Here is a 24,943-nt window from a genome sequence, read left to right on the forward strand (position 1 = left end):
CTGGAACTAGCTCTGTAGACCAGGCTGGTCTCGAACTCACAGAGATCCGCCTGCCTCTGCCTCCCGAGTGCTGAGATTAAAGGCGTGCGCCACCATCGCCCGGCTTGTTTTGCTTTTCTGACCTTCAGGTTGAACCCTAATTTCTGTCACTTGAGTTTTTATTAATTGTGCTTCAATGTTGTCTTTTCTTGCATTGTAGAACATTGAACCCAGGGCCAGACCAGCCCATCTTTTATTTTCTCCTCAATTTTCCCTGATAAGCTCTCATTCTCTTTGTTAGTAGAGATCTTGTTTACTGTCTTTTTAAAATTTGAAAGTATTAAATGTATGTTTTATGTCTCAGGTAGATAGTAACAACATTTAGCATTATAGCTTCTTTTTAGTTTTTTTTTTATTGTTGTTTGTTTGTTTTTGTTTTTCGAGGCGGTTTTGCTATAGCTCTCAAGCTCTTGTAGACCAGACTGGCCTTGAACTCACAAAGATCCACCTGTCTCTACCTCTGGTGTGTAGGGATTAAAGGCATACATTACCACAGCCTGGCTTAATTTAGTTTTTCTTTTTTTAAGCACCCTAAAAATGTATTACTGGGTAGTAATAGCACTAGCTAGTACTTTTTTTTTTCTTCTTTAAGATAGGGTTTCTCTTCACAGCCCGTGCTGTCCTTGAACTCTGTAGACCAGGCTGGTCTCCAATTTACAGGGATCTGCCTGCTTCTGCCTCTTGGGTGCTGGGATTAAAGACCTGCACAATCACTGACCAGTTCTTTTCTTTTTTTAATATTTATTTGTTTGTTTGTTTGTTTGTTTATTATGTATACAATATTCAGTCTGTGTGTATGCCTGAAGGCCAGAAGAGGGCACCAGACTTCATTGCAGATGGTTGTGAGCCACCATGTGGTTGCTGGGAAATGAACTCAGGACCTTTGGAAGAGCAGGCAATGCTCTTAACCACTGAGCCATCTCTCCAGCCCCTGACCAGCTCTTTTCTTTTTATTAAGGTAAACTTTAGTGTAAAAATGTCATCTTTCTTGCTAGTGATGTTTTTGTTAGGGTGTTTTTTTTTTTCTTTTATCAACTGACAATTTTAATTATTCTGTGATCTTGATCGAAAATTATACTTTAAAATGAATGAGAGCTTGAGAGATGGCTCAGTGCTTAAGAGTATTTACTGCTCTTCCAAAGGACCTGAGTTTGTTTTCCAGAACACTTGTAAAGTAGTTCAGTCTGTAACTTGGGCTCCAGAGGATTTAACATCTCTGGCATCTGAAGGTATCTGCGCTCACACGTACATAAAAAAATACAGACATACACCTACAAATAATTAAAAATATAATAAGGATAAATCTTCAAAAAAAACAAACGAATACTTGAAAGCTGGGCATGGCATTGTGCACTTGTAAGAAGCTGAGGCAAGAGATTGCCATGATTTCCAGGCTAGCTAGGACTGTGTAACGAAGACCTTGTCTCAAAAGAAGAACACCAACCAAACAAAAGATTACTTGAATTTAGTGTTAAAACTTGTTTTGTGTTGTTTTATTCAAGTCAAATTGAAACACACATCATTCTTTTTTTTAAGATTTGTTTATTTATTAAGTATACAACATTCTGCCTCCCTGTATGCCTGCACACTAGAGGAGGGTGCCAGATCTCATTACAGATGGTTGTGAGCCACCATGTGGTTGCTGGGAAATGAACTCAGGACCTCTGGAAGAGCAGCCAGTGTTCTTAACTACTGAGCCAGCTTTCCAGCCTCTGTTTTTTGTTTTGAGATAGTATTTTTCTGTGTAGCTTGTAGCTCTGACTGGCCTGGCTTTTGTAGCCCACACTGGCCTCAAACTCCTGAAAATCCTTTTGCCTTGGCCTCCTTGGTACTGGGATTAAAGTTACTCATTGAAGATTAGAAAAGAAAAAGACTTAGGCTGGTGTTATATGTTAAACTTTATAGCATATACTTTTTAATGTATGTTAAGCCCTGAGTTTGGTATCCATCATATAAACATAAGCTAAATAAGAAAAAAAGACTTAACATCACTAATTAGACTTTAAGAATGTGTCTCTCCTATGAAAGTTTTATTTTTAACTTATAGTATTGTTTTTAGAAAGAGTTGTTGATTAAAAAATAGTAAGTGCAAATGCCATATAGATTTTCATTCTTGGTACACTGTCATGGCTGACTACTTTTTGTCTAGAAAGTCTAAAAACATAATAAGTGATATGCTAATGTGGGTTGTGTTTGCAAATTTACTTATTTCATATTCTAGATTCAAGAACACTTTTCATGGCAGATTGACATGTTATTACAACATAGCATTTCAGAGCAGTTAGTTGTCAGGCTTTGAGATAATGTACTTGCAGGTTGGAATCAGGCTATGGCTGAGTACATGAATTCTGTTGTACTTTTTTTTTTTAAAAAGATTTTTATTTTATTTTATTTTATGGGTGTTTTGCCTACATGCATATCTGTGCACTCTGTGTCTTGTGCAGAGTGTGTTTGTCAGAGAGGTATTAGGTCTCCTGGAATTGGAGTAGAGATGCTTGTGAGCCATCTAGGGTCCAGTAGAAGAGCAGCCAGTGTTCTTACCTGCTGAGCTATCTTTCCCACACTGGAAGGAATAACCCTTTACCTCCCTTAGCTTGCTGGAGAAAGACCGTTGCCATCATTTTTGATGGCAGTACACTAAAAGGGGAGGAAATCAGGTTAAAAAGTCACAGACAGACTAGACTAACCGATCTTATATGGGATCCTTATTTTTCTTTACTTACAAAGAATTGTAGGGTCTGGAGAAATGGCTCAGCAGTTAAGAGCACTGGCTGCTTTTCCAGAGGTCCTGGGTTCAATTCCCAGCAACCACATGGTGTATCACAACAATTTGTAATGAGGTCTGGTGCCCTTTTCTGGCCTGCAGGTATACATGCAGCCAGACACTGTATACATAATAAATCTTTTTTTTTTTTTTTTTTTTTTTTTTTTTTTTCGAGACAGGGTTTCTCTGTGGCTTTGGAGCCTGTCCTGGAACTAGCTCTGTAGACCAGGCTGGTCTCGAACTCACAGAGATCCGCCTGCCTCTGCCTCCCGAGTGCTGGGATTAAAGGCGTGCGCCACCATCGCCCGGCTGTATACATAATAAATCTTAAAAAAATCGCAGACATCCTTGTCAGACATATCATGTAGGCATTATGCATAAATTGTGATATTGTGCATCATTTGATCAGAAATTACTACTCATTTTAAGAAATTAATTTGTGTGTGTATGCATGTGTGTTTCTATATGTAGAATCAGAGTACAATTTGTAGGAGTCCATTTTCTTCTTCCATGTCAGTTCCAGGGATCCAATTCAGGTTATCATGTCTTGTTTGATGGGTGTCTTTCCCTGTTGACCCAAGTCTTTGGGGCCAAGTATTTTTATTATAGTGACAGACCTGCATTTCTACCTAAATAAATAAGATTTAACTTTTGTCTTTCTTTTATAATATTGAGATTTGAAATCAGTACCTTGTTCATTCAAGGTAAGCCCTCTATCACTGAGTTCTCAAATGAAAATTTTTAAGTATGTGTTGTTTCTTGTTTGGCTTATTGTAAAAATTTGACTTGATGTGTTTTTCTTTTTTTTAACCCCCCCCCCCCCCCACTTCTTTTTCTTTTTGACAAATCTTACTATATAGCACATGCTGGCCTGTTTTTCACTGTTGCCCAGAGTGGCCTTCAATTTACTCACAATCCTGTCTTAGAATAAGTGCTTTGATTACAGGTTGTATGACATTGTTGTATGGTTTTGTTTGTTTGTTTGTTTTGGTTTGGCTTTGATTTTTTGAGACTGGGTTTCTCTGAATAGCTTTGGAGCCTGTCCTAGAACTCACGTTGTAGACCAGGCTGGCCTCCAACTCACAGAGATTGACCTGCCTCTGTCTCCCAAGTGCTAGAATTAAAAGGCGTGTACCACTACATCCAGCGACTGGTGGGGTTTGTAAACTTCTTGGATATGTCTGTGTATTATAATAGAACATCGTTGTGTGAATCAGGGCAGTTAGCTTCTACTTACTTATATCTGTCTAATTTTGATTTTTCAGATATTATCTTTCTTCTCTTAAATATTAGCCTTTTCCCCTAATTTGCAAACATAGTACGGTAATAGTGCAGCCTGTCAAAAGTGCTTTGTGTTCTTCAGGCACTCTGTACCATACAGTTTGTGTTTTTGAAATATGAAGATACATTAAGCTTTGCAGATATTTTGCTTATTAATGTCGGGTGCCACTGCCATCTTTAACAAATATTCATTTGTCTTGTGTATAACATAGTCTTTGACTCATTGCGATCTTATAAGTAAGAATAGGAGTTGTGGGGCTGGAGAGATGGCTCAGAGGTTAAGAGCACTGGTTTTTCCAGAGGTCTTGAGTTCAATTCCCAGCAATCACATACATGGTGGCTCACAACCATCTATAATGAGATCTGGTGCCCTCTTCTGGTGTGCAGGCATACATGCAGGCAGAACACTGTATGCATAATAAATAAATAAATCCTTAAAAGTAAAGAATAGGAGTTGCTAGTGAAAGTCATGGACTTGGCGTGTAGTTCCTGTGAGTTCGGGCAATTTCAGAGTCTTCAAACTATAATAGGAAATATGTTATTTTAGCATATGATGGAAAGGGTAGCAAAAACTGCAAGAGTAGGATTATTTCATTAGTTCCTATTTATTGATTCAGTAGTCATGGCAGGCATGGTTTACATCCTGGAGTAGACTGGCAATTCTTAGGACATTAAACTCTGACTAGTTATCACTGTAGTTCCTCAAGTGGGAAGAAACATGAGCTATTGGTCACTAGGCCTGATCTCTGGTAAATAAACTAGTAGGGTGTAATGAGTATTTGGGACACTATTCTTGGGATGGAGAAGTATTCCTAATTTTTTAAGGTACTCTAGTGGCTTCACAGAATTCTTGTGCCTATAGCATGGCTTGAGACTTGTTTAAGGTGATGTTCACCGGCTTAGAGAACGGGTTATTTTCCAGAGGACTTGTTGACATATTTTGGTGTACCAAATAAGAGCATATTCCTAAATATCTCGGATTTCATTCTTCCTGGCTTAATAACTACAGGCTAGAAGCCAGAAGTTGCCTTTATAGCCCTGAGTTTCCTTTCACTGTGTTCTCTCATTCTTTTGCGGTGTTGTTGCTTTTATAGTTATTGCATGTCTTTTTGTACCATATGTGATTCTGTTCTGTAATTTTTTTTCATAGTCATGTGACTTGAAGAGCAAGGTCTGTCTTACTCAGAGTAATCAAAGTCATCAAACAAGAGACTTGGGTGGTGCTAATTGGTGATTGTGTATGCCTTTAATCCCAACATTTGGGAGGCAGAGGCAGGCAAATCTCTGAGTTTGAGGCCAGTTTGGTCAGCAGAGCAAGATTCAGGACAGCCAGGGTTACACAGAGAAACCCTGTCTTGAAAAATCAAAAAAGAGTTGATATGTAATTAATAGTAAATGTTGAAGCAAATGAACAGCCTTATGTGTATATTTTGATTGCTTAACAATTAGAAAATTAAGTTTGGACTGGGAGTGCAGCTTAGTGATATAGTAATGCAGAGGGCCTTGGGTTTGAGTCCCAGCATTAAAAAGATTTATTTTTTGCTAATTTAACTTTGTGGATATATTTAACTAGTGGTACCTAGGATCTACGTTTCAGATATCAAAATTGCATTTGGAATTGACGGATGTGTATGGTCATGCATATTATCACAAACAAAAACAAAACATAACTGGAGGGTATCTCTTCCATATATACTTTCGTGAAAACTCCTAATTAAGAGTAAGATAAGAAAGAAAGAAAGAAAGAAAGAAAGAAAGAAAGAAAGAAAGAAAGAAAGAAAGAAAGAAAGAAAGGGTAAGATGAAGCCAGGCATAGTGGTGCCTTTAATCCCACCATTTAGGAGACACAGGCAGGGTCATCTCTTGTAAGTTCCAGGACAGCCTGTTCTTCATAGTGAGTTCCAGGACAGTCAGGGTTACATAGTGAAACCTGTCTCAAAAACAAAAACAAAAAACAACCAACAAAGACTAGGATGAGTGAGGTGTTGTGCACTCTTTTAATCCCAGCACTTGGGAGTTAAAGGCCAGCATGATGGCTGTGTGGCGAAACCCTGTCTCAAAAAAGGGGTGTGGGTAAAGTGAGAGGAAAGTATTACAGTCTTGATGTTTTAATGTCACCCAGAGTTCATGTGTTGAAACTTAATCCCCAATGTGAGGGTAGTAAGAGGTGAAACCTTTATTAGTGCACTATAGAAAATAAAATTATCAGTGTTTATTTTCAGTTTCTCCTTTATGAAGGAACTTTGTAGCTGTAAGCACTCACTGTGAAATTTTCTAGCTTAATTTCTAATTGACATTAGATCGGGAAAGCATTTTCATATTTGTGCATTACTTTTATAGCCATCACTGTGCATGCCTAATATTTCCTTTATCTCTGATAGTCAGAGTGGTTTCCCTGACTGTTATTACTATTTGGTTAGAAATAATGTTGCCTCTATAATAAACAGATTTTTTTTTTTAGTGTTTAAGTCTTTTCAGTGTTTACCTTTGTTTCTTCTGTCTAGTTTTTAGTAAATATGATTATTGGTGACTGTTAATACACATTAGGAGTAAGCGGCCTTTTCCCTATGATTCATTAACTCTTTATTTATTAGTGGTCTTATCTCTGAAACAGAGATCACACTAAGAAGCTAAAATCAGGCCCATGTTAACAAAAATGTAGATTTTGTCCAAGTGGAAGGAGGTTACTAGACTTTGTCTTCTTCCTGAAGCAAAAAGTGTAATGACTTTTTAGTAGTATCAAAGGTAGAACCTTTACTTTTTCATCTGGGATTAGCATATGTCTGAAATCTGAAGCTGGTGCCTTAGCTGTACAGGTAGTAATGTCTACAAATAGAGAATTCATCAAAAGAGAAAAGAATTGAAATTTGAGGGCTTTGTAGATGTTTGTAGGTCAGTATTTTTGTTAGCCTTTTCTAGTAAAAATTCTGATTGATTTTTTTTCTCTCTTTTCTTTTATAATGCTGGGGATTTGAACTTAGGTAATCACCACTGAGCTATAGCCCCAACTTTTTAGTTTTATTTTGAGATAGGGGTTCACTAAGTTGCCTAGGCAACTTCACTCTGTATTCCAGGAAGGCCTTGAAATTATAATTCCTATGCCTCAGCATCTCAGATAGCTGGGACTTCAGGACTGCATCAACAGGTCTGTTGTGTTTTCTAAGATGACCTAAAGTTTATTAAAAATGTCTTATATTGTATAGGATATGAATTTTAATGAGTCCTCATATTGGTAACACAGTTTTTGAAATTTTCTTTTGTTGATTGTTATTGCAGTTAAAGGTTGAGACTTGTAACATATTAATTTGTCTTGCAGATATATGTTAGAAAAGTATATGTGATATGAAATATATTTTACTTGCATGGAGTTACAGCCTAGTTTTACTTCCCAAGGAGGGTTCTCTGCCTAATCTTTTAAAACGTTTTAAAAATTAATCTTATTCTTGTGTGTACATTGTATGTATGTGTGTTATATGTATGGGCATTGAACTCAGCTCATCAAACTTGGCAGCAAAGGCTGTCACCCACTGAGCCATCTCACTTAGCCCTTCTCTTGAGTGGAGCATTTAGTTGCCTTGCAGGTTTACAATTTCAGTGTTAGGTTTTTTTTAATCAATTTATTTGTTTGTTGTTTTTAGGCAAGTTCTTCTGTGTAACCTTAATTGGCCTGGAACTCACTATGTAGACTAGGCTGGCCTGTAACTCAGAGATCCACCTGTGTCTGCCTCTAGGCCCCTCTTATTTCTCTCCGCCTCTCCTCTGCTTCTCCATCTCTCCCTCTCTCCCCACTTCTCTTTCTCCTCTGCCCCACCTCACTTTCCATTGCCTCTCCCTTTTTCCTCTCTGCCTCTTCATCTTTCTGCCTCTTCTGCTTCTGGAATGATGGTTGTTTGTTTTTTGAAACAATGTTTCTATAGCTAAACTGAATTTGACCTCTGATCTTGTACTCCTGTCCTGCCTCCACCTACAGAGCCCTGGAGCATGTGCCACCATTTCCAGTCCAATGTAATAATCTAAGATATATATTAGTAACTTTTGTAACCTTTTTAACAGAAACCCATCTTTTTCTGGGAAATATACATGTTTAATATAGTTATAGATGCAAAAAAAATTAAAATTTCTTTCTAAGCTGTGCTGTATCAGTGGTCAAGCAGAATATATGAACTTGGTTCTGTAAAAGTGCTAAAGGCTTTGTGTACTGTTGTTGTATACTACTCATGGATCAGGAAGGGAATATCATTTTAGTAGGAAAAGGATGACTTAGGGTAGGAAAAAGGGTCTTAGGTTGTTTCTTTGATACAGTTCTGGAAATTCTCTTGGGCTACTACTAGCTTAAGTATCGTACCATGCTATTGTGTTATTGTGAATCTTTGAAAATTATGTAGTAGGAGTTGCTGTGTTGAAGGGATGAGTAAGACTTCAGAAAGGTCTGAATAGTTTCAGCACAAGACCCCCAAATGTCTTTGTTTCTTTCATCTTTCACGTAGTGTGACTTAGTGTTTCAGACTGATGATTTCCTTGATAGCCCACTTTATTGGCACATATTGGGAGATAATAGATTTGAATCTCTTCTTATCCCTTTGAATGTAGTATGTATTTGTATTCAGTGTATGAGTCTACCATACACTGTTATTTATTTATATTAAACAACTCTTTAAACTGTGATCACCTTTCCTAGAGTATTCTACTTTTTAAACTATTCACCCTAATTTTTAGCATTATTACATTGAAATGTGTTTCCTGAGGTCTAGAAGGAAGTATGTGGTACATGCCTATAAATCTAGTAGTGAAACAGGAGGACAGGTACAAGTTTGAGGCCAGCTTGGGCTAGCATGGGCTAGATATTGATAACTTGTTTTAATCTCCCTAAAATGTGTTTCATCAAAAACTGCTCAATTCTGTATTTGTCTTTTAGTCTGAATACTAAATTATGTCAAAGGTACTTGGGTTTGTTTAACCCAGTAACTGGATGTTTTACCTGTTTCTGACTAGAAACTTTATATTCTTTTTTGATTTGTTTTGTCTTTTGAGCAGGGTCTCTAAATAGCCCTGGCTGTCCTAGAACTCACTATGTAGACCAGGCTGGTGTTGAACTCACAGACATCTGCCGGCCCCTAGATTAAAGGTGTAAGCCACCAAACTGGGCTTCGTAGTCTCTTACTCAGAATTATGCTTGTCAAGTATTGAGACTAAAGATGTTTTGATAATACCAGAAAAAAAATAACGTTGCCATTTTCTGCCACATTTATTTGTTTACTTAAATATTTTATGCTTATGAGTTTTGCGTGTATGTGTGTGTGTGCGCGCGCGCGCGCGCGCGTGTGTGTGCACGCGCGTGCACATCTTGTGGTACCTGCAGAGACCAGAAATAGGAGTTGAATACCCTGGAACTAGAGTTGCAGTGGTGACTACCATGTGGGTGTTGGGAATCAAACCCAGGTCTTCTAAAAGAGAAATACATATTGTTTTGTTTTGTTTTGTTTTGTTTTTTTTCTAAATATTTATTTATTATGTATACAATATTCTGTCTGCATGTATGCCTGAAAGCCAGAAGAGGGCACCAGACCTCATTACAGATGGCCGTGAGCCACCATGTGGTTGCTGGGAATTGAACTCAGGACCTTTGGAAGAGCAGGCGATGCTCTTAACCTCTGAGCCATCTCTCCAGCCCCCATGTCTTTCTTTTTTGAGACAGGGTTTCTCTGTGCAACAGCCCTAGCTGTCCTGGAACTAGCTCTGTAGACCAGGCTGACCTCAAACTCACAGAGATCTGCCTGCCTCTGCTGGGGTTAAAGGGTGTACCATCACCACCCAGCTTGAGAAATACATATTCTTAACCACTTAACCATTTCTTCAATCCCTTATTTATTTTTCTGTATCCTTTTTATCTGTGTTAGAGACTATCCTTAACCATGACTGGTAAGATGGCTTAGCAGGTAAAGATGCTGGCCACCAAGTACCAAGCCTCTTAACCTGAGTTCATTCAGTCCCTAGAGCCTATGTGTTGGGAGGGGCGTGTTGGGAGGGAGAGAACCGATTTCCACATGTTGTCCTCTGATCCCCACAGGTATGTATGTACACACACACACGTAAATATTTAAACAAGAAGAGTATCTGTGTTGGCTGATTTGTGTCAACTTGTTACAAACTGGAATCATCAGAGGGGAAGAAGCCTCAGTTGAGAAATCCTCCATGAGGTCCAGCAGTAAGGCATTTTCTCAATTAGTGATCAATGGTGGAGGGCCCAGCCCATGGTCGGTGGTGCCATCTCTGGGCTGGTGGTCCTAGGTTCTATAAGAAAACAGGCTGAGCAAGCCACAGGGAACAAGCCAGTAAGAGCTGCTCCTCATGACTTCTGCATCAGCTCCTGCTTCCAGGGTCTTGCCCTGTTTGAGTTCCTGTTCTGACGTTATTCAATAATGAACAGAGCAATATGGAAGTGTAAACCAAATAAACCTTTCTCCACAACTTGCTGTTTGGATCACAGCAATAGAAACCCTGAGTTTACCTTCCTTCCTTTCATTTTTTTTTTTTTTTTTTTTGAGACAGGGTTTCTCTGTGTACCCCTGGCTGTCCTGGAACTAGCTCTGTAGACTAGGTTGACCTCTGCTTTTGAAGTACTGGGATTAAAGCTTTGCACCACCACTGCCCAGCTGACTTTCTTTTTAAATTTTGTATTATTGTAATATGCAAATAGTAATACATATTCATTCTTAGTAACTTGGACCTTTGCTTCTGATTTTGTAAATTAGCTCTGTGTTTTATAAAATTGATATTGACTATATTTTTTCTTTTTTAGAGTTAGGTGCATAGTCTGTTTGTCTCTGTCTCTCTCTAGAATTAGGTACATGGTCTCTCTCTCTCTGAATATGTGTATGTGGAAGCCAGAGGTCAACATCAGGTGTTCTTCCTCTTTCCCGCTCTACCTCATCTCTTACTGAAATTTGCTGATTGGCATGCTCGGATTACAGACACACTGTTACCTCCAACTTAGGTGTGTGCTAGGGATCCGAAGTCAGGTCCTCGTGCTTGTGCTGTAAGGACTTTCCCAGTCTCTAGGTGTGTGGCTTTAAAGAATCACCCTTCCTTAAGACAATGTTGGCAATGAAGAAAAGTTTTGCTCTTTTACTAATATGTAGGCTTTTGTTTAGTTGCTTATTTGTTTTAAGATAGTTGGCTTGGCCCAGTGTGTCCCTGAACTCAATGTGATCTTTCTGCCCTGGTCTCCCAAATTCTGGAATTATAGGTTTGAACCATCATTTCTGAAGTAGAGGTACTAGTTTCTCTTTTGTTGGGAAATGTGATTGACAGTCATAAGTTGAAATGTCTTAAGCTTTCTGTTTGACAAAGGAAGCCTAAGAATTGTCAAACAAGATTATATTAAATAGCATTTATACAAATTTGATCACTTTGCTTATACAATGACTACTATCATCCTGAATGTTCATTTTATGTAAGAATGTAAGAACAAGGCATGGTAGCACACACCTTCATTTCTAGCAGGCAGAAGCAGGAGGAGTTGAGGCCATACATAACATTCCAGATAAGTGAAATCCAGTCTCAGATATAAAACAAACAAAAAACCCTTTGAGGCCACATTGGGTATGTGTTACTTAAATATGTATGTATTAGGAGATCTAGTCTATTTTTAAAATACATACATATGTAATTGATTTTATGTACATATATATATATATATCAACATGTAAACTTTTAGTTTGATATGACATAGATCAAATATTACGTCTGACAGATTGGTGAGGAATCAGCAAGCCAGAATCATGTGATCTCTGGCATAGGAGGTTCTTTCTACCACCTTTCAAGCACTTGTATACATGTTTTTAGCTCTTGGAGCTTTCTTTTGCTTGCAGCTGTGAAGCAAACTAACCAGTAATGACTAAAGAACAGGCTGTGAGGTTAATAGTAGGTTGAAAAGCTGATTTGGGATGTTGGTCCCTGTGGCTCTAGGGTAAGATACTCTGAGAAGAGGAATAATCTGTCCATCACTTTCCCTTCCTTGTTTTTTTCCCCCACTGGTCACATGAAACTAGGGGTGTTATTGGTGCCAGCAGTTTAGGGGTTACCCTTTCCCTGTTGCTTCCGAGAAAGCAAATAAATGTCCTGATTCAATGTTCTTGTTCTTACTAGAACCTTGGAAACAGTAGGCAAAGTAATTATTAAATAAACAGAAAAGGAAAATCTCACTTGGAGTACATATATGCTGCTTGTTACAATAGCTGCCTGTGTTTGAAGTCACTTTAAATCTTTGATTTTCTAAAATGGGTAATTTCATTAATAACATCACTGTTTACAACCAATGTTTTACAATTTTAATTTTCTCTTTGTCTAACTAGATGTGATGCTGACCCTTCAGCCCTAGCCAACTATGTTGTAGCACTGGTCAAGAAGGACAAACCTGAGAAGGAATTGAAAGCCTTTTGTGCTGATCAACTTGACGTCTTTTTACAAAAAGGTAATTTTTGTGGGCCTTTAAGTATTTTAGGCAAATATTTCTAATTTAAAACTTCCTAAAAGCAGCCAGGACTGCTGACACATGGCTGTAATCCCAACAGTTGGGAGACTGAGGCAGGAGAATTATGGGTTTGAGGCCAACCTGGGCTTATCTATAGAATTTCAGGTCACTTGTACAGAGCAAGACCCTGTCTGAAACAAAACAGAAGCAACACAACCAAACTTCATGAAGGCATGAGCTTAGGGGGGAAAACACTTGGGAATTTGTGTGTAGTCCTTCCTTGCATACTGCCATGTTAATCTCTGTATCATTCTAATTTTACTATATGTGTCTATGAAGTGAGACACTTTACAGTAAAGTAGTAAGGGTCCTTTCAGTATTTTAATATGCCCATTCAGAATGCTTACTTATTTGTTATGTGTTTAGGAAGGACAGGTTCTTCCCGTCCTTCTTTGTTTCTTTCCAATATTGAGACAGTGGCTCTAATACTTGTTAGATTCCTTGCAGCTTTTGGTAATATTTAGTTGATGATTGAGGGCTATTTAATGCTACTGAAGTTGCTTTCTAGTGCTTTTGTATGTCTGTGTGCACACGCCCATATATATATAATATTTATAATCACGCATGTGCAGTGGGTACACATAAGTACTTTTGGTGAAAAAGAGAAAAGAGGTCAACTCTGGTGTCATTTCTCAGGAACCTTCCATCTTGTTTTTTTTGAGTTTGTATCATTGGTCTGAAACTTGCAAAGTAGGCTAGGTTGGCTGACCAGCAAGCCCCCAGAAATCTTCCTTCTCCAGTACTGTGGCTGCAAATAAGTGTCACTATGGTGTGGATTCTGGGTTCAAATTCAGGTTCTTACACTTGTATAAGAACTATCTCCCCCAGGGCTGGAGAGATGGCTCAGAGGTTAAGAGTACTGGCTGCTCTTTCAGAGGTCCTGAGTTGAATTCCCAGCAACCACATGGTGGCTTACAACCATCCATAATGAGATCTGGTGCCCTCTTCTGGCCTGAAGGCATGCCGGCAGAACACTGTATACATAATAAATAAATAAATAAATAAATAAATAAATAAATAAATAAATAAATATCTTAAAAAAAAAGAACTATCTCCCCATTCAGGAAACTATGTACTCTTGCTGTTAATATAATACAGAGAACCCAATGTTCTTTCTCTCTTGGCTGCGATATCTTGAGGTCCAAGAAGAATGAGTATGATTCTCTTCTTTCTGTACCTTTAACTTCTCATTTTCAGTTGGACATGAGGTGCTTGCCTATGACTCAACACTTGGGAGTTGGAAGCAGGAGGATCAGAAGATCAGTTGCCCTTTACTTCATAGCCTGGGCTGTCTTTACCAACATCCTCCAACCAAACAGAAATCTCAGGAAGTTTTTCTTGCTGTTTCCTTGATAGTTCCTGCCCTATCCCACCCTTACCCAGTCTTCCTCTACACCACACTGCCCACCTCTCTGTCTTTGAATGTCAGTGAGTGTGTCCTTACTCAGAGCCCTTAGCCGTGTTTTTTGTTTGCCTGGAAGATTCTTTCTTATGTCCTTTTGATTTCTTCAAATGTCGTCTTGACAGCTTTCCCCAGTGTAGTTCGTATAATGTGGCTGTCCCATATTCCAGTTACCCTTTCCTCCTCTCTATTCCCTTTTTTTTTTTTAGCTTTTATTTATTATATATAGTGTTTTGTCTGCATGTACACCTGCATGCCAAAAGAGAGTAGCAGATCTCATAATGGTTATGAGCCACTGTGTGGTTGCTGGAAATTGAACTCAGGACCTCTGGAAGAGCAGCCAGTGTTCTTAACATCTGAGCCATCTGTCCATCTCCAGCCTGCTTTATTCCCTTTTTAAGAAAGACTCTTACTATATATCCCTGGCTGACTTTAAAATCATAACATCTGCTTGCCTTGTGTCTCCTGAGTACTGGGATTAAAGGCAGGTACCACCATGCCCAAGTGCCTTACTTTTTTCATGGCACTTGAAACACCCTATATATTTGCCAGTTTATCTGCTTTTTCCTTGTTTGCTTTTCCTTTTCTTGAAACCAACAGCATTTGGTATATAGATTTTGAAAAATTGCATTCATTTATTTATTTTGTGTGTGTATATGTGCCATAGCATGCATTTGGAGGTCAGAGGACAACTTTCAGGAGTGGTTTCTCTCCTACAATGTGGGTCATGGAGATTGGAGTTAGGTCAGCAGCTTTGTGGTAATGGCCTTTACTCATTAAACCCACTCATTAGCCCTATTTTTTGTTTTCATCCATCCATCCATCCATCCATCCATCCATCCATCCATCCATCCATCCATCCGTATTGAACTGTCTTTCAAATTACAAAAGAGGTATGTGTGAAAATACAAGAGTATGAAGAAAGTTGTTTATAAAATGTTTTGAAGAGTCTTAATTTATTACCTTAAAGTTATATGTTACACGTGATGCCTTCGAAATACCCAACACTCTCTTGAGTTGGGAATTGAACCATCAGGGCAAGCCCTCTGCCATTGAGCAATACCGCTTTAGGTGTTCCTTAGGGGAACCTAAGGGTAACCAATGAAAGTTACTTTTAATTAGAGTAAAACTAGAAATATTTTTACATTTGTGTTTTCAGCAAAACTACCTGTTTCTCTCATTTTGTTTGTCAGAGGAAGTTTCAAATAGTCCAAAACATGGAGTTGAGTCAAATACTGATTTCAACCCATTCAAACCTACCTAATTCGGTCTTTGAATAGGTAGTGCAGTCTATCCAACACATAAGGTTATACTATGAGATTACTTCTTCCTATTCTACATAGGAATGTACAGTACACAGTTTGTCACTTTGGTTTCTTTGAACAGATAAACAGACTAAGTATCATTTATATCTTTAGATCTGATATTCTTAATAGGTCAAGAGAAATTTTGTAATCTCTTATTTGATAATTTGTTAGTCTCTTGCTTATAGAAACTTTGTTTCTAATTTTTTGTTCTTAAGCAACAAAATCTTACACTTATTTCATTTGAACACATGCAATTATGTTTGAAGAATTTAAAAAGAAACAAAACCTCTTCAAGTGGGGATGTCTGTTCCTTTAAGGTAAGTCTTGGTTTTAAAAGCCTGACAGCAGCTTTGAAGATACCTTGTTCATCTGAAAGCATTGGCAACAGTGTTTAAACTTTGCATTTTTGTTTGTATAACATTTAAATATTTTTTTTCTCTTTAGAGACTTCAGGTTTTGTGGACAAGCTATTTGAAAGTCTTTATACTAAAAACTACCTTCCACCATTGGAACCAGTTAAACCTGAGCCAAAACCACTAGTCCAAGAAAAAGAAGAAATTAAAGAAGAGGTAATACACACACTTCTTAGATTTTGTTACCCAGGATTCTCAAGTTTAAATTATTTTTATTTTTGTTTCTTTGTGTTGTGGCTTTTTTTTTTTTTTTAAGACAGGCTCTGGTCTTACTATGTAGCCTGGCTGACCTTGAACTTATAGAGACCATGCCCATCCTGAAATTTTTTTTTCAGGCATGGTTTCTCCCTACACCTAGAGGTGGATTTTCTTAGCTAGGCTACAAACCAGCAAGCCCTAATAATTTGCTTTTCAGTGTTAGGGATTTCAGATGTGAACAGGATGCCACATTCATGTGGGTGCCGCCATCAGATCTCAGGTACTTTTGATCAAACAGCAAGTACTATTAACTGTAGAGCTATTTCTTCAGCCTTCAGAGAAACCCAGTGGTTTCTAAAAGAGGAAAATTTGGTTACATACAGAGGCTTAAATGAAAGTATTAGTGAAACTTCCAAGATAAATCATTAGACAATATACTGTCACATATACAGAAAAATGATTTACTCTTTTAACTACACTGTCAACATTAGAAAAATAAACAAATATTGTTAAAGTATACAAATATATGATTAAAGATACCTAGCTAATGGGCTAGAAAGATGGCTCAGTATAGAAAGATGGCTCAGTAGTTAAGAAGTTGACAGAGCATATTGCTCTTGCAGAGGTCGTGAGTTTGGTTCCAAGCACGTTCATCTGGTGGTGGCTTATAACCATGTAACTCCAGCCCCAGGGCGTGTAATGCCTTTGGCCTCTGTGTACACCTGCACGCATGTGCACGTACCCACTCCCACAACATAATTTTAAAAAGATACCAACCGGCCGGGCGGTGGTGGCGCACGCCTTTAATCCCAGCACTCGGGAGGCAGAGGCAGGTAGATCTCTGTGAGTTCGAGGCCAGCCTGGTCTACAAAAGCTAGTGCCAGGACAGGCTCCAAAGCTACAGAGAAACCCTGTCTTGAAAAAACTAAAACTAAAAAAAAAAAAAAAAAAAAGATACCAACCTAATTGCTTGCTTGAAGCAATAAAGAAACATCATAGCTTTCATTTATAGTTCCTTTTCTATATAAAGCAAACAATATTTGATAAGAATGTGGAAAAGAGGTTTGTTTGTTTATTTTTTGAGATAGGGTTTTTCTGTGTAGTTCTGTTTGTCCTGGAACTTGCTATGGAGACCAGACTGGCCTCGACCTCAGAGATCCAGTGTTGGGACTAAGGGTGTGTGCCACTACCACCTGGTTGTAGGATAAGTTTAAAAAAATATTTTATTTTATTTTTTGAGATAGGGTCTCATATATCCCAGGCCTAGGATAACTTTGAGCTTTGCTCTTTCTGCATCCACCTCCAGAGTGGTATCATTACATATGTTACCATACCCTGTGCTGGGAACTGAACTAGGGCCTTAGATATGCCAGGAAAACACACTCTGAACTACACTCCCAGCACATACATCTTTATTTAAACTAAAATTTTAGTCATTTGTATTGAAGGTGACCTCAGAGATCCTCTTGCCTTTTACCTCTAGAGTGCTGGGATTAAAAGCATGCATTACTACCACCCAACTGGAAAAGAGATTTTTATGTACAAATATAGGTAGTCTTTAGTCCAGTACCAGGAACAGAAATATCTTCCAACTTATTAGAGAAATATTTTTTATTTTTATCAGCTATAAAGTTGGCTTAGCACTTTCTTGTAGAGAACCTGGATTTGATTCCCACCACAAACAGCAGTTCACAATCATCTAGAACTCCAGTTTCAGGACATACATGATACACAGATATATATGCAATCAAAACATTCATACACATAAAATAAATCTAAAAAATGATTTATTTTTATTTTATGTATCTGTCTGCACCGTGTGCATGATTGATGAGTACGAAAGCTAACAGGGGATGTTGGATTCTGAGCTAGCTAGTTTACTGTCAGCCTGACACAGGCCAGAGTCTCAATTGAAAAATGGTTCTATGCTAGTTCCAGGACAGGCACCAAAAACCACAGAGAACCCCTGCCTTGAAAATCAAAAACAAACAAACATAAAATAAAATAAAAAATAAATAAAAGAAATAAGGCTCTATAAAATCCAGTTGTAGATGTGCCACTGAGTGGGCATTGGTGGTACACACCTCTAATCCTAGCATTTGGCAGATAGATCTCTGTGAGTTTGAGGCCAGACTGGTCTACAGAGCAAGTGCCAGAACAGGCTCCAAAGCTACACAGAGAGAACCCCTGTCTTGAAAAAAAAATAATAATTCAGCTGTAGACAAGCCTGTAGGACATTTTCATAATTGGCGATGGTTGGGGAGGACCCAGCCCATTGTGGGTTGGTACCACCCCTGGGATATTGGTCCTAAGTTCTATAAGAAAGCAGACTGAGCAATCCATGGTGAACAAGAAAGTAAACAGCACTCTACCATAGCCTCTGCATCCATTTTTATCTCTAGGTTCCTACCGTGTCTTTCTTCATTGATATATTATGATGTGGAAGTGTAAGCCAAGTAAACCTTTTCCTTCCCCAAGTTGCTTTTGGTCATGGTGTTTCATTACAGCATAGTAACCCTAACTAAGATGGATCTCCTGGAACTAGAATTATAGTAGTTATAAGCTGCCATATAAGTACGGGGAACTGAACCTGGGTCCTATGCAAGAGCAGCTCTTAATTGCTGAGCTATCTCTCTCTGACTCCTGTTTTTCAACTTTTAAATTTTACTTTATTCTACAAACGGAATGACTTAAAAATCTTTTATTTATAAATAATTGTAAATTTACATCAGAATTATCCAGGTAGCACCCACAGCATTCGTGATGCCTGCCTAAATGTGTTATTGAGGATTTGCCCCATATACTTTCATTATATGCCCACACCACATTTTTTTTTAAAGTCATTGCTCTCATAAACCATAGCCCTTTATCTCTTTGCAATTTCTAGGAATAAGAATTTTTTTAAGGAGCTGGAGATTAAGCTTAGCTTGTAGAGTCCTGGTCAAACACCTGTAAACAGAGACTATTCATTTGTTTCCTGGCTGCCCAGACCCGAATAATCACACAAAAACTTTATTAATTACAACACTAGACATGTTCCTAGCTAACTCTTACATCTTGAATTAACCCATTTCTTTCTTTTTTTTTTTTTTTTTTTTTTGGTTTTTCGAGACAGGGTTTCTCTGTGGTTTTGGAGCCTGTCCTGGAACTAGCTCTGTAGACCAGGCTGGTCTCGAACTCACAGAGATCCGCCTGCCTCTGCCTCCCGAGTGCTGGGATTAAAGGCGTGCGCCACCACCGCCCGGCTGAATTAACCCATTTCTATTCATTTGTGTATCGCCACAAGGTGGCCTACTGGTAACATTCTGGTGTCTGTCTCAGCAAGCTATGGGAGCGTCTCCTTGACTTTGCCTACTCTATATATCTCTGTTTGGATTTCCCGCCTGGCTTTACTCTGCTAAGCTATTGGCCTCAAATAACTACAAAGATTTGTGTTTGAACACTAGTAACATATTAAATCATATGTGATGGTGTACATGCTTATAATCCCAGCATTTGCATGGCAGGGTCAGAGGAATCAGAAGTTTATTTGTCATCCTTGGCTATATAGTGAATTCAAGGACAATAAATAGGATAAAACAAGGGGTTCATGACATCATGTCTCAATAAAAAGCTGGAGAGATTGTTCAGTTGGTAAAGTGCTTGTTCTGTAAAGGCCATTTAGATTCTGCCCCTCCCCCCCGAACCCTTATACAAAACCCTAGCTGTTATGCCTGTAACACCAGTAACCTGGAGGATGCCTGGAGCTTGCTGGATACCAGTCTGGTGGTACCAGTGAGCTCCAGGTTTAGAGAGAGCCTGTTTCAAAGAATAAGGTGGGGAGTCATAGAGGAAGATAGCAGACATAGACTTTTAGCCTCTACATTTATACACTCATGTGTATCCTCACCTGTGTACACACACATACACACACATGCTTTAGAATAACTATAGCACCATTATTAGTTTCAATATATTTAATTTTGATGTCATGCACTATTTCAGTTTTATTAGTTTACCCAGCAGTGTTCCTTACTTATAGTCTGTTCTTTTCCTTTTGTATGGAATCATTCTGGGATTTGTGTGTTGTTTAGGTGTCATTTCTGATTCACTTTAAACATTTTTTGAGATTTATTTTTGTTTTGCGTGTGGGTATTTTGCCTCCATGTATGTCTGTATCATGTGTATGCGGTGCCTGAAGAGAGTATTGGAGCCCTTGAAACTTGAGTTAAAGACAGTTAGCCATCATGTGGGTACTGAGAATCAAACTCAGGTCCTCTGGAAGAGCAGCCAGTGCTATTAATCAAATACTATATAACTGAACTGATCTGACAAAATGTGACTTTTAAATTAAGATCAGCTGAGACCATATCACTTACTTTGTTCTTACATGGTGCTCCATAATTTTTTTATGTATACTTTTTAAAATTATTATTTTATGTGTTTGGGTATTCTGCCTACATGTGTGTCTGTACACATATATAGTGAATATATTCCCTCAGAGGCAAGAAGAGGGTGTTGGGTCCTCTGGGACTGGAGTTACAGGCAGTTTGAGTTGCCATGTGGGTGCTCTGAATTGAACCCAAGTTCTCTGGAAGAATAACCAGTGCTTTTAACCACTGAGCAATCTCTCCAGTCCCCAACGTACATTTTTTTGAGGCAGGGTTTCATGCAGGCCTTGAACTCCTGATTTGTCTGCCTCCACTTTCCAAATGCTAGACTTCAAGGTATATACTGCTGAGCCTGGCTCAAAAAGTCTTTAAAAAGTAGGCTAGTGAGGTTTTTGGTGTGTCTTTTCAAGCAGGAAAAATGGAGACCTTCCTTGCATATAGTACAAAAATTTTTCTTTGGTGCTTTATGGTATATAATTTATGATATTTGGTATAGGTTAAATGTTTTATAACATTTTTTTAATGACAGCCTTTTTCTATAATCAGAGCCGGTATTCGCTGACTTAGGAGAATCTGTTTCAATGACAATTGATTTGAATATTAACAAAAGTGATACTCACTTGGAGTTGAAGAGATGAGGGCTCAGTTGATAGAGCATTGCCATTCTTCATAAGCTTCCCAACTCCCACATTAGATGGTACACTGCAACTCCAGCTCTAGGGAACCTTCTAGCCTCTCCAGGTACCATCTACTCATATGGGACATATTCATATATGCAGGAACTCACACAAAAATAAATCCTCTTTAAAAATTCTGTTTTGTCTTAAAAGAAGAGTTAAAAAATCATTACAAAGTTCCATTTGGAGTATCTTTGTAATAAATCCTAATTTTGAAAACTGAAAAGTGGGTAATATGAGCTTATATCTGGAACTCTCCTGGATTGGCAGTTGTCTGGTATTTCTTGTTCCTAAGATTTGTGAATACTGGTATAAACAATAGTTCATACAGTCACACATAAATATAAAGGTTGAATTCCTCATCTGCTTAGTTGCTGCTTTTACAGTGAATGACTTGGTCAGAAACAAATCTCAGGATTAGTCATCTTAACTTCTTGAGCCTCAGCTGCATTGTACTGCCAGTTGTATTTATAATTAGATTATTGGCCACAGGGGAAACAGGCAAGAGAATTTGGGCCATTGACACAGCTCATCCTGGTGCTGAAAAACAATAGAAGATTTGTGCTGTAGTTTATGCTGCACATAGCATTTGTTCCTTTTTACCAAACTTCCCAAGATTTTAATCTGTGAAGAAACCCTATTTGTTCTTTGGGGTTTTTATTATCTAGATTCAGCTTGTTGCTTCTTGGTGGATTAATGTATCATTATGTTCCTTGTAAATTGCTAGAGGAAATGGATTTTTTGATCCAGCTGGATGAGTGTGTATAGTCTCTGCTGTCATATTGTGGCTGCCATTACTATGCTGTCTGCATTTTCTTAAATTGTTTCCTTCTGGTCCATTCACTCATTTTCTGATTTTGATATTAATAAGTAAGAATTATCTGGAAATTAGTTTAGTTCTTAAAAATTTGATTCATTTGTATGTGGTGCTGAGAATCACAAACCCAAAGCCTTGTGCTTGCTATGCAGGCATTCTGCTACTGAGCTAGGTCCTGGGCTCCCCCCCCCCTTTTTTTTGTTTTGTTTGTTTGTTTTAATTTTGAGGGTCTTATGATATCCAAGGGTGCCTTGAATTCATGATTCTTCTGTCTTAGTCTCCAAAATGCTCAATAGAATTGCTTTTGCATGTTTACCATACCTGGCCCAAACTAACTTACTTATTCTGATTTGAGACAGGCTCTTGCTAGATAGACTGGGCTGGCTTCAAGCTCAAAGAGCTCTGTCTGGCTCTGCTTCCCAAATGCTGGGGTTAAGGCTTGCACAGTCACTACAGCCCAAACTTTATTAATTAAGTTTTGTTTATTTTATATTTTTGGTTTTTTGAGGCAGGGTCTCTTTTATTCCTGGCTGTTCTGAATCTTGATATGTAAACCAGGCCAGCCTCAAATCACAGAGATCCGCCTGCCTCTCTCTCCAGTGCTGGGATTAAAGGGTGTGCAACACAATTCCCAGTTTTATTGTTGTTTGAAATTAAGAAGATATAAACTATTGTATTGTATGGTCCTTAATGATTGCTAGTTATCCTGTCTTGGTTTAGAGAATGGCATGCTTATTTTCTAAGTCAACATCAAAGTTGGCATGCTGCTTTTAAAAAAATACATATTATTATTTTTTTAAAAAAATTAAAATATAGCCGGGTGGTGGTGGCGCACGCCTTTAATCCCAGCACTCGGGAGGCAGAGGCAGGCGGATCTCTGTGAGTTCGAGGCCAGCCTGGTCTACAAGAGCTAGTTCCAGGACAGGCACCAAAGCTACAGAGAAACCCTGTCTTGAAAAACCAAAAAAAAAAAAAAAATTTAAAATATAAAAGCCTTGTTGTTTAGCTCTAGGGGCCGGGAACTCATAATATTGATAGGCTTGCTTTAACATTATCGGCAGTCCTTCTGCCTCAGCCCTTTCAAATGTAGAGGTGACAAGTATGAGCTACCAGACCTGACTTTTTTTTTTTTTTTTTTTTTAGACGGGGCTTTAAGCATAATAATAAAGACAGTTTGGCCTTAAACATAGTAATCTTTTTGTCTCAATCATGTGATTGTACCACCAAAGCCAGGCAACATACCCTGTTTTGAATTAATGTGAGCCTGCTTTTTACTTTTTTTTTGTTTTGGAAATGGCTTAAAACAGAATGTTAAGTATGTATCTAATGATCTGTCAATAAATGATATAACTTGAGTGTTTATCTTTGTTTTTGAGGGAAGGGGTGGGTTTTCTTTTGTTTGTTTTGAGACAGGGTCTTGGGATGCCCCACTTTTACCTCTTAGTTGTTGGAATTACAAGTGTGTGGGGCCAGAGTCAGGCCACAGCATTCAGTATATTTATGCCCTCTCTTATACTAGAAAGAGTTATTGTTTATCTGAGTTTTATAATTTATAGAGAAACTGATCTCTTTTGGGACGGGGTTTTTGAGGCAAGGTTTCTCTGTATATCTCTGGCTGTCCTGGAACTCACTCTGTATAACAGGCTGGCTTAGAACTCACAAGTATCTGCCTGCCTCTGCCTTCTGATTAAAGGTGTATGCAACCATTGCCCAGCAAGGAGCTAATCTTATTTTTAACAAATCTCACAGGTATTTCAAGAGCCAGCAGAAGAAGAACGAGATGGTAGAAAGAAGAAATATTCTAGTCCCCAGAAGAGTCGTTCAGAATCCAGTGAGCGAAGGTTTGTATTTGTCTCTGAATAGTAAGATATGAAAGTCATTTCAGTATACAAAGTTAGTTGCATAGCATTTATGGTCTTTGTCCCAATGTCCTCTAAAGCAACGAGGGTAAGAGTGTTGCCTTCTTTCCATTTTGTCTTTTGCTGTTGTCTTAGCTTCTGTGTCTGAAAAACAGTCATTATTTGCTTTCCCCAAGAGCACAGGGGTGGGACCAGTCTCCTCAGAGAATTATAATGAAATGTTCCATTTGTTTAGGGGTGCTCCGTGTTAAAATTGTTCATGCTAGCATATGCCAAAAGAGGTATCGTTTGGCAGAAATGTTCACCTTTGCTCACAAGGTGGTCTTTGTTTAGGAAGACTTGTTTTGAGCCTTCTACTCTTTGTCTTTCTGATTTCTGTCTTCTCCCCCACTTTTCCTCATACCTTGGTTTACCTCTTCTTTTTCGTTTCTCCCTACTCTGTGTTCTTGAAGTGGAAAGCCCTTCCCCTTTTAATAATGGTTAGAAGAATTAGTGGTAGTCTTGAGGCATTCTAAAATAGACATTATGAATTGTGGTGACTTAAAGAGAGTATTTTATTCTCTGGACTTGCGCACAGATCTCATTTCTAGAGTCTACGTATGGCTTTTATATCTGTGTATTATAGGACTCGTGAGAAGAAAAGAGAAGATGGCAAGTGGAGAGACTATGAGCGGTACTACGAGCGGAACGAGCTGTATCGTGAGAAGTATGACTGGAGAAGGGGCAGGAGCAAGAGCCGGAGTAAGAGCCGAGGCTTGAGTCGGAGTAGGAGCCGCAGCAGGGGCCGCAGCAAAGACCGAGATCCAAACAGGAGTCTTGGTGAGTAGGCGACAGCCCCAAAAGCTTACTTGACAGAGGTGGGAGAAATGGGAAAACTGGAATTGTCTCCAAAAGCTGGATATTGATCTCTTACAAAGACAGTACTAATCTTTTATACCCTTGGAATTAAGGCCGTTTTTAAAAGTTATTCCTAAATTATTATAGTATATGTGTGTGTGTGTGTGTGTATATATAAAGATTTAAATCATTTTTATAATTGATACAAATGTCTTTTTAATTAGTGACAACAGCACTTGAGTATAAAAAGGTTGTCTTAGCCGGGCGATGGTGGCACACGCCTTTAATCCCAGCACTCGGGAGGCAGAGGCAGGCGGATCTCTGAGTTCGAGACCAGCCTGGTCGACAGAGCAAGTTCCAGGACAGGCTCCAAAACCACAGTGAAACCCTGTCTCGAAAAAAAAAAAAAAAAAAGGTTGTCTTTTGTTTTGTTGGTTTTCCCTGAA

General features: G+C 38.5%; 1 protein-coding gene across 2 annotated transcripts in view; it reads left to right on the forward strand.

Moving 5' to 3' along the window:
• Rbm27 (RNA binding motif protein 27) overlaps positions 1–24,943 on the forward strand; it is a 69,482-nt gene that overhangs the window by 2,908 nt on the left and 41,631 nt on the right. For both annotated transcript variants that reach the window (XM_005356041.2, XM_005356042.2), the window contains exons 2-5: positions 12,439–12,557; positions 15,771–15,895; positions 23,551–23,642; positions 24,286–24,479. In XM_005356041.2, the coding sequence (XP_005356098.1) occupies positions 12,439–12,557; positions 15,771–15,895; positions 23,551–23,642; positions 24,286–24,479 (530 nt within the window). The remainder of the gene's footprint in view (positions 1–12,438; positions 12,558–15,770; positions 15,896–23,550; positions 23,643–24,285; positions 24,480–24,943) is intronic.

The sequence above is a fragment of the Microtus ochrogaster genome, chromosome 18 (genome assembly GCF_000317375.1).
Source record: "Microtus ochrogaster isolate Prairie Vole_2 chromosome 18, MicOch1.0, whole genome shotgun sequence".
NCBI classification, from domain to species: domain Eukaryota; kingdom Metazoa; phylum Chordata; class Mammalia; order Rodentia; family Cricetidae; genus Microtus; species Microtus ochrogaster.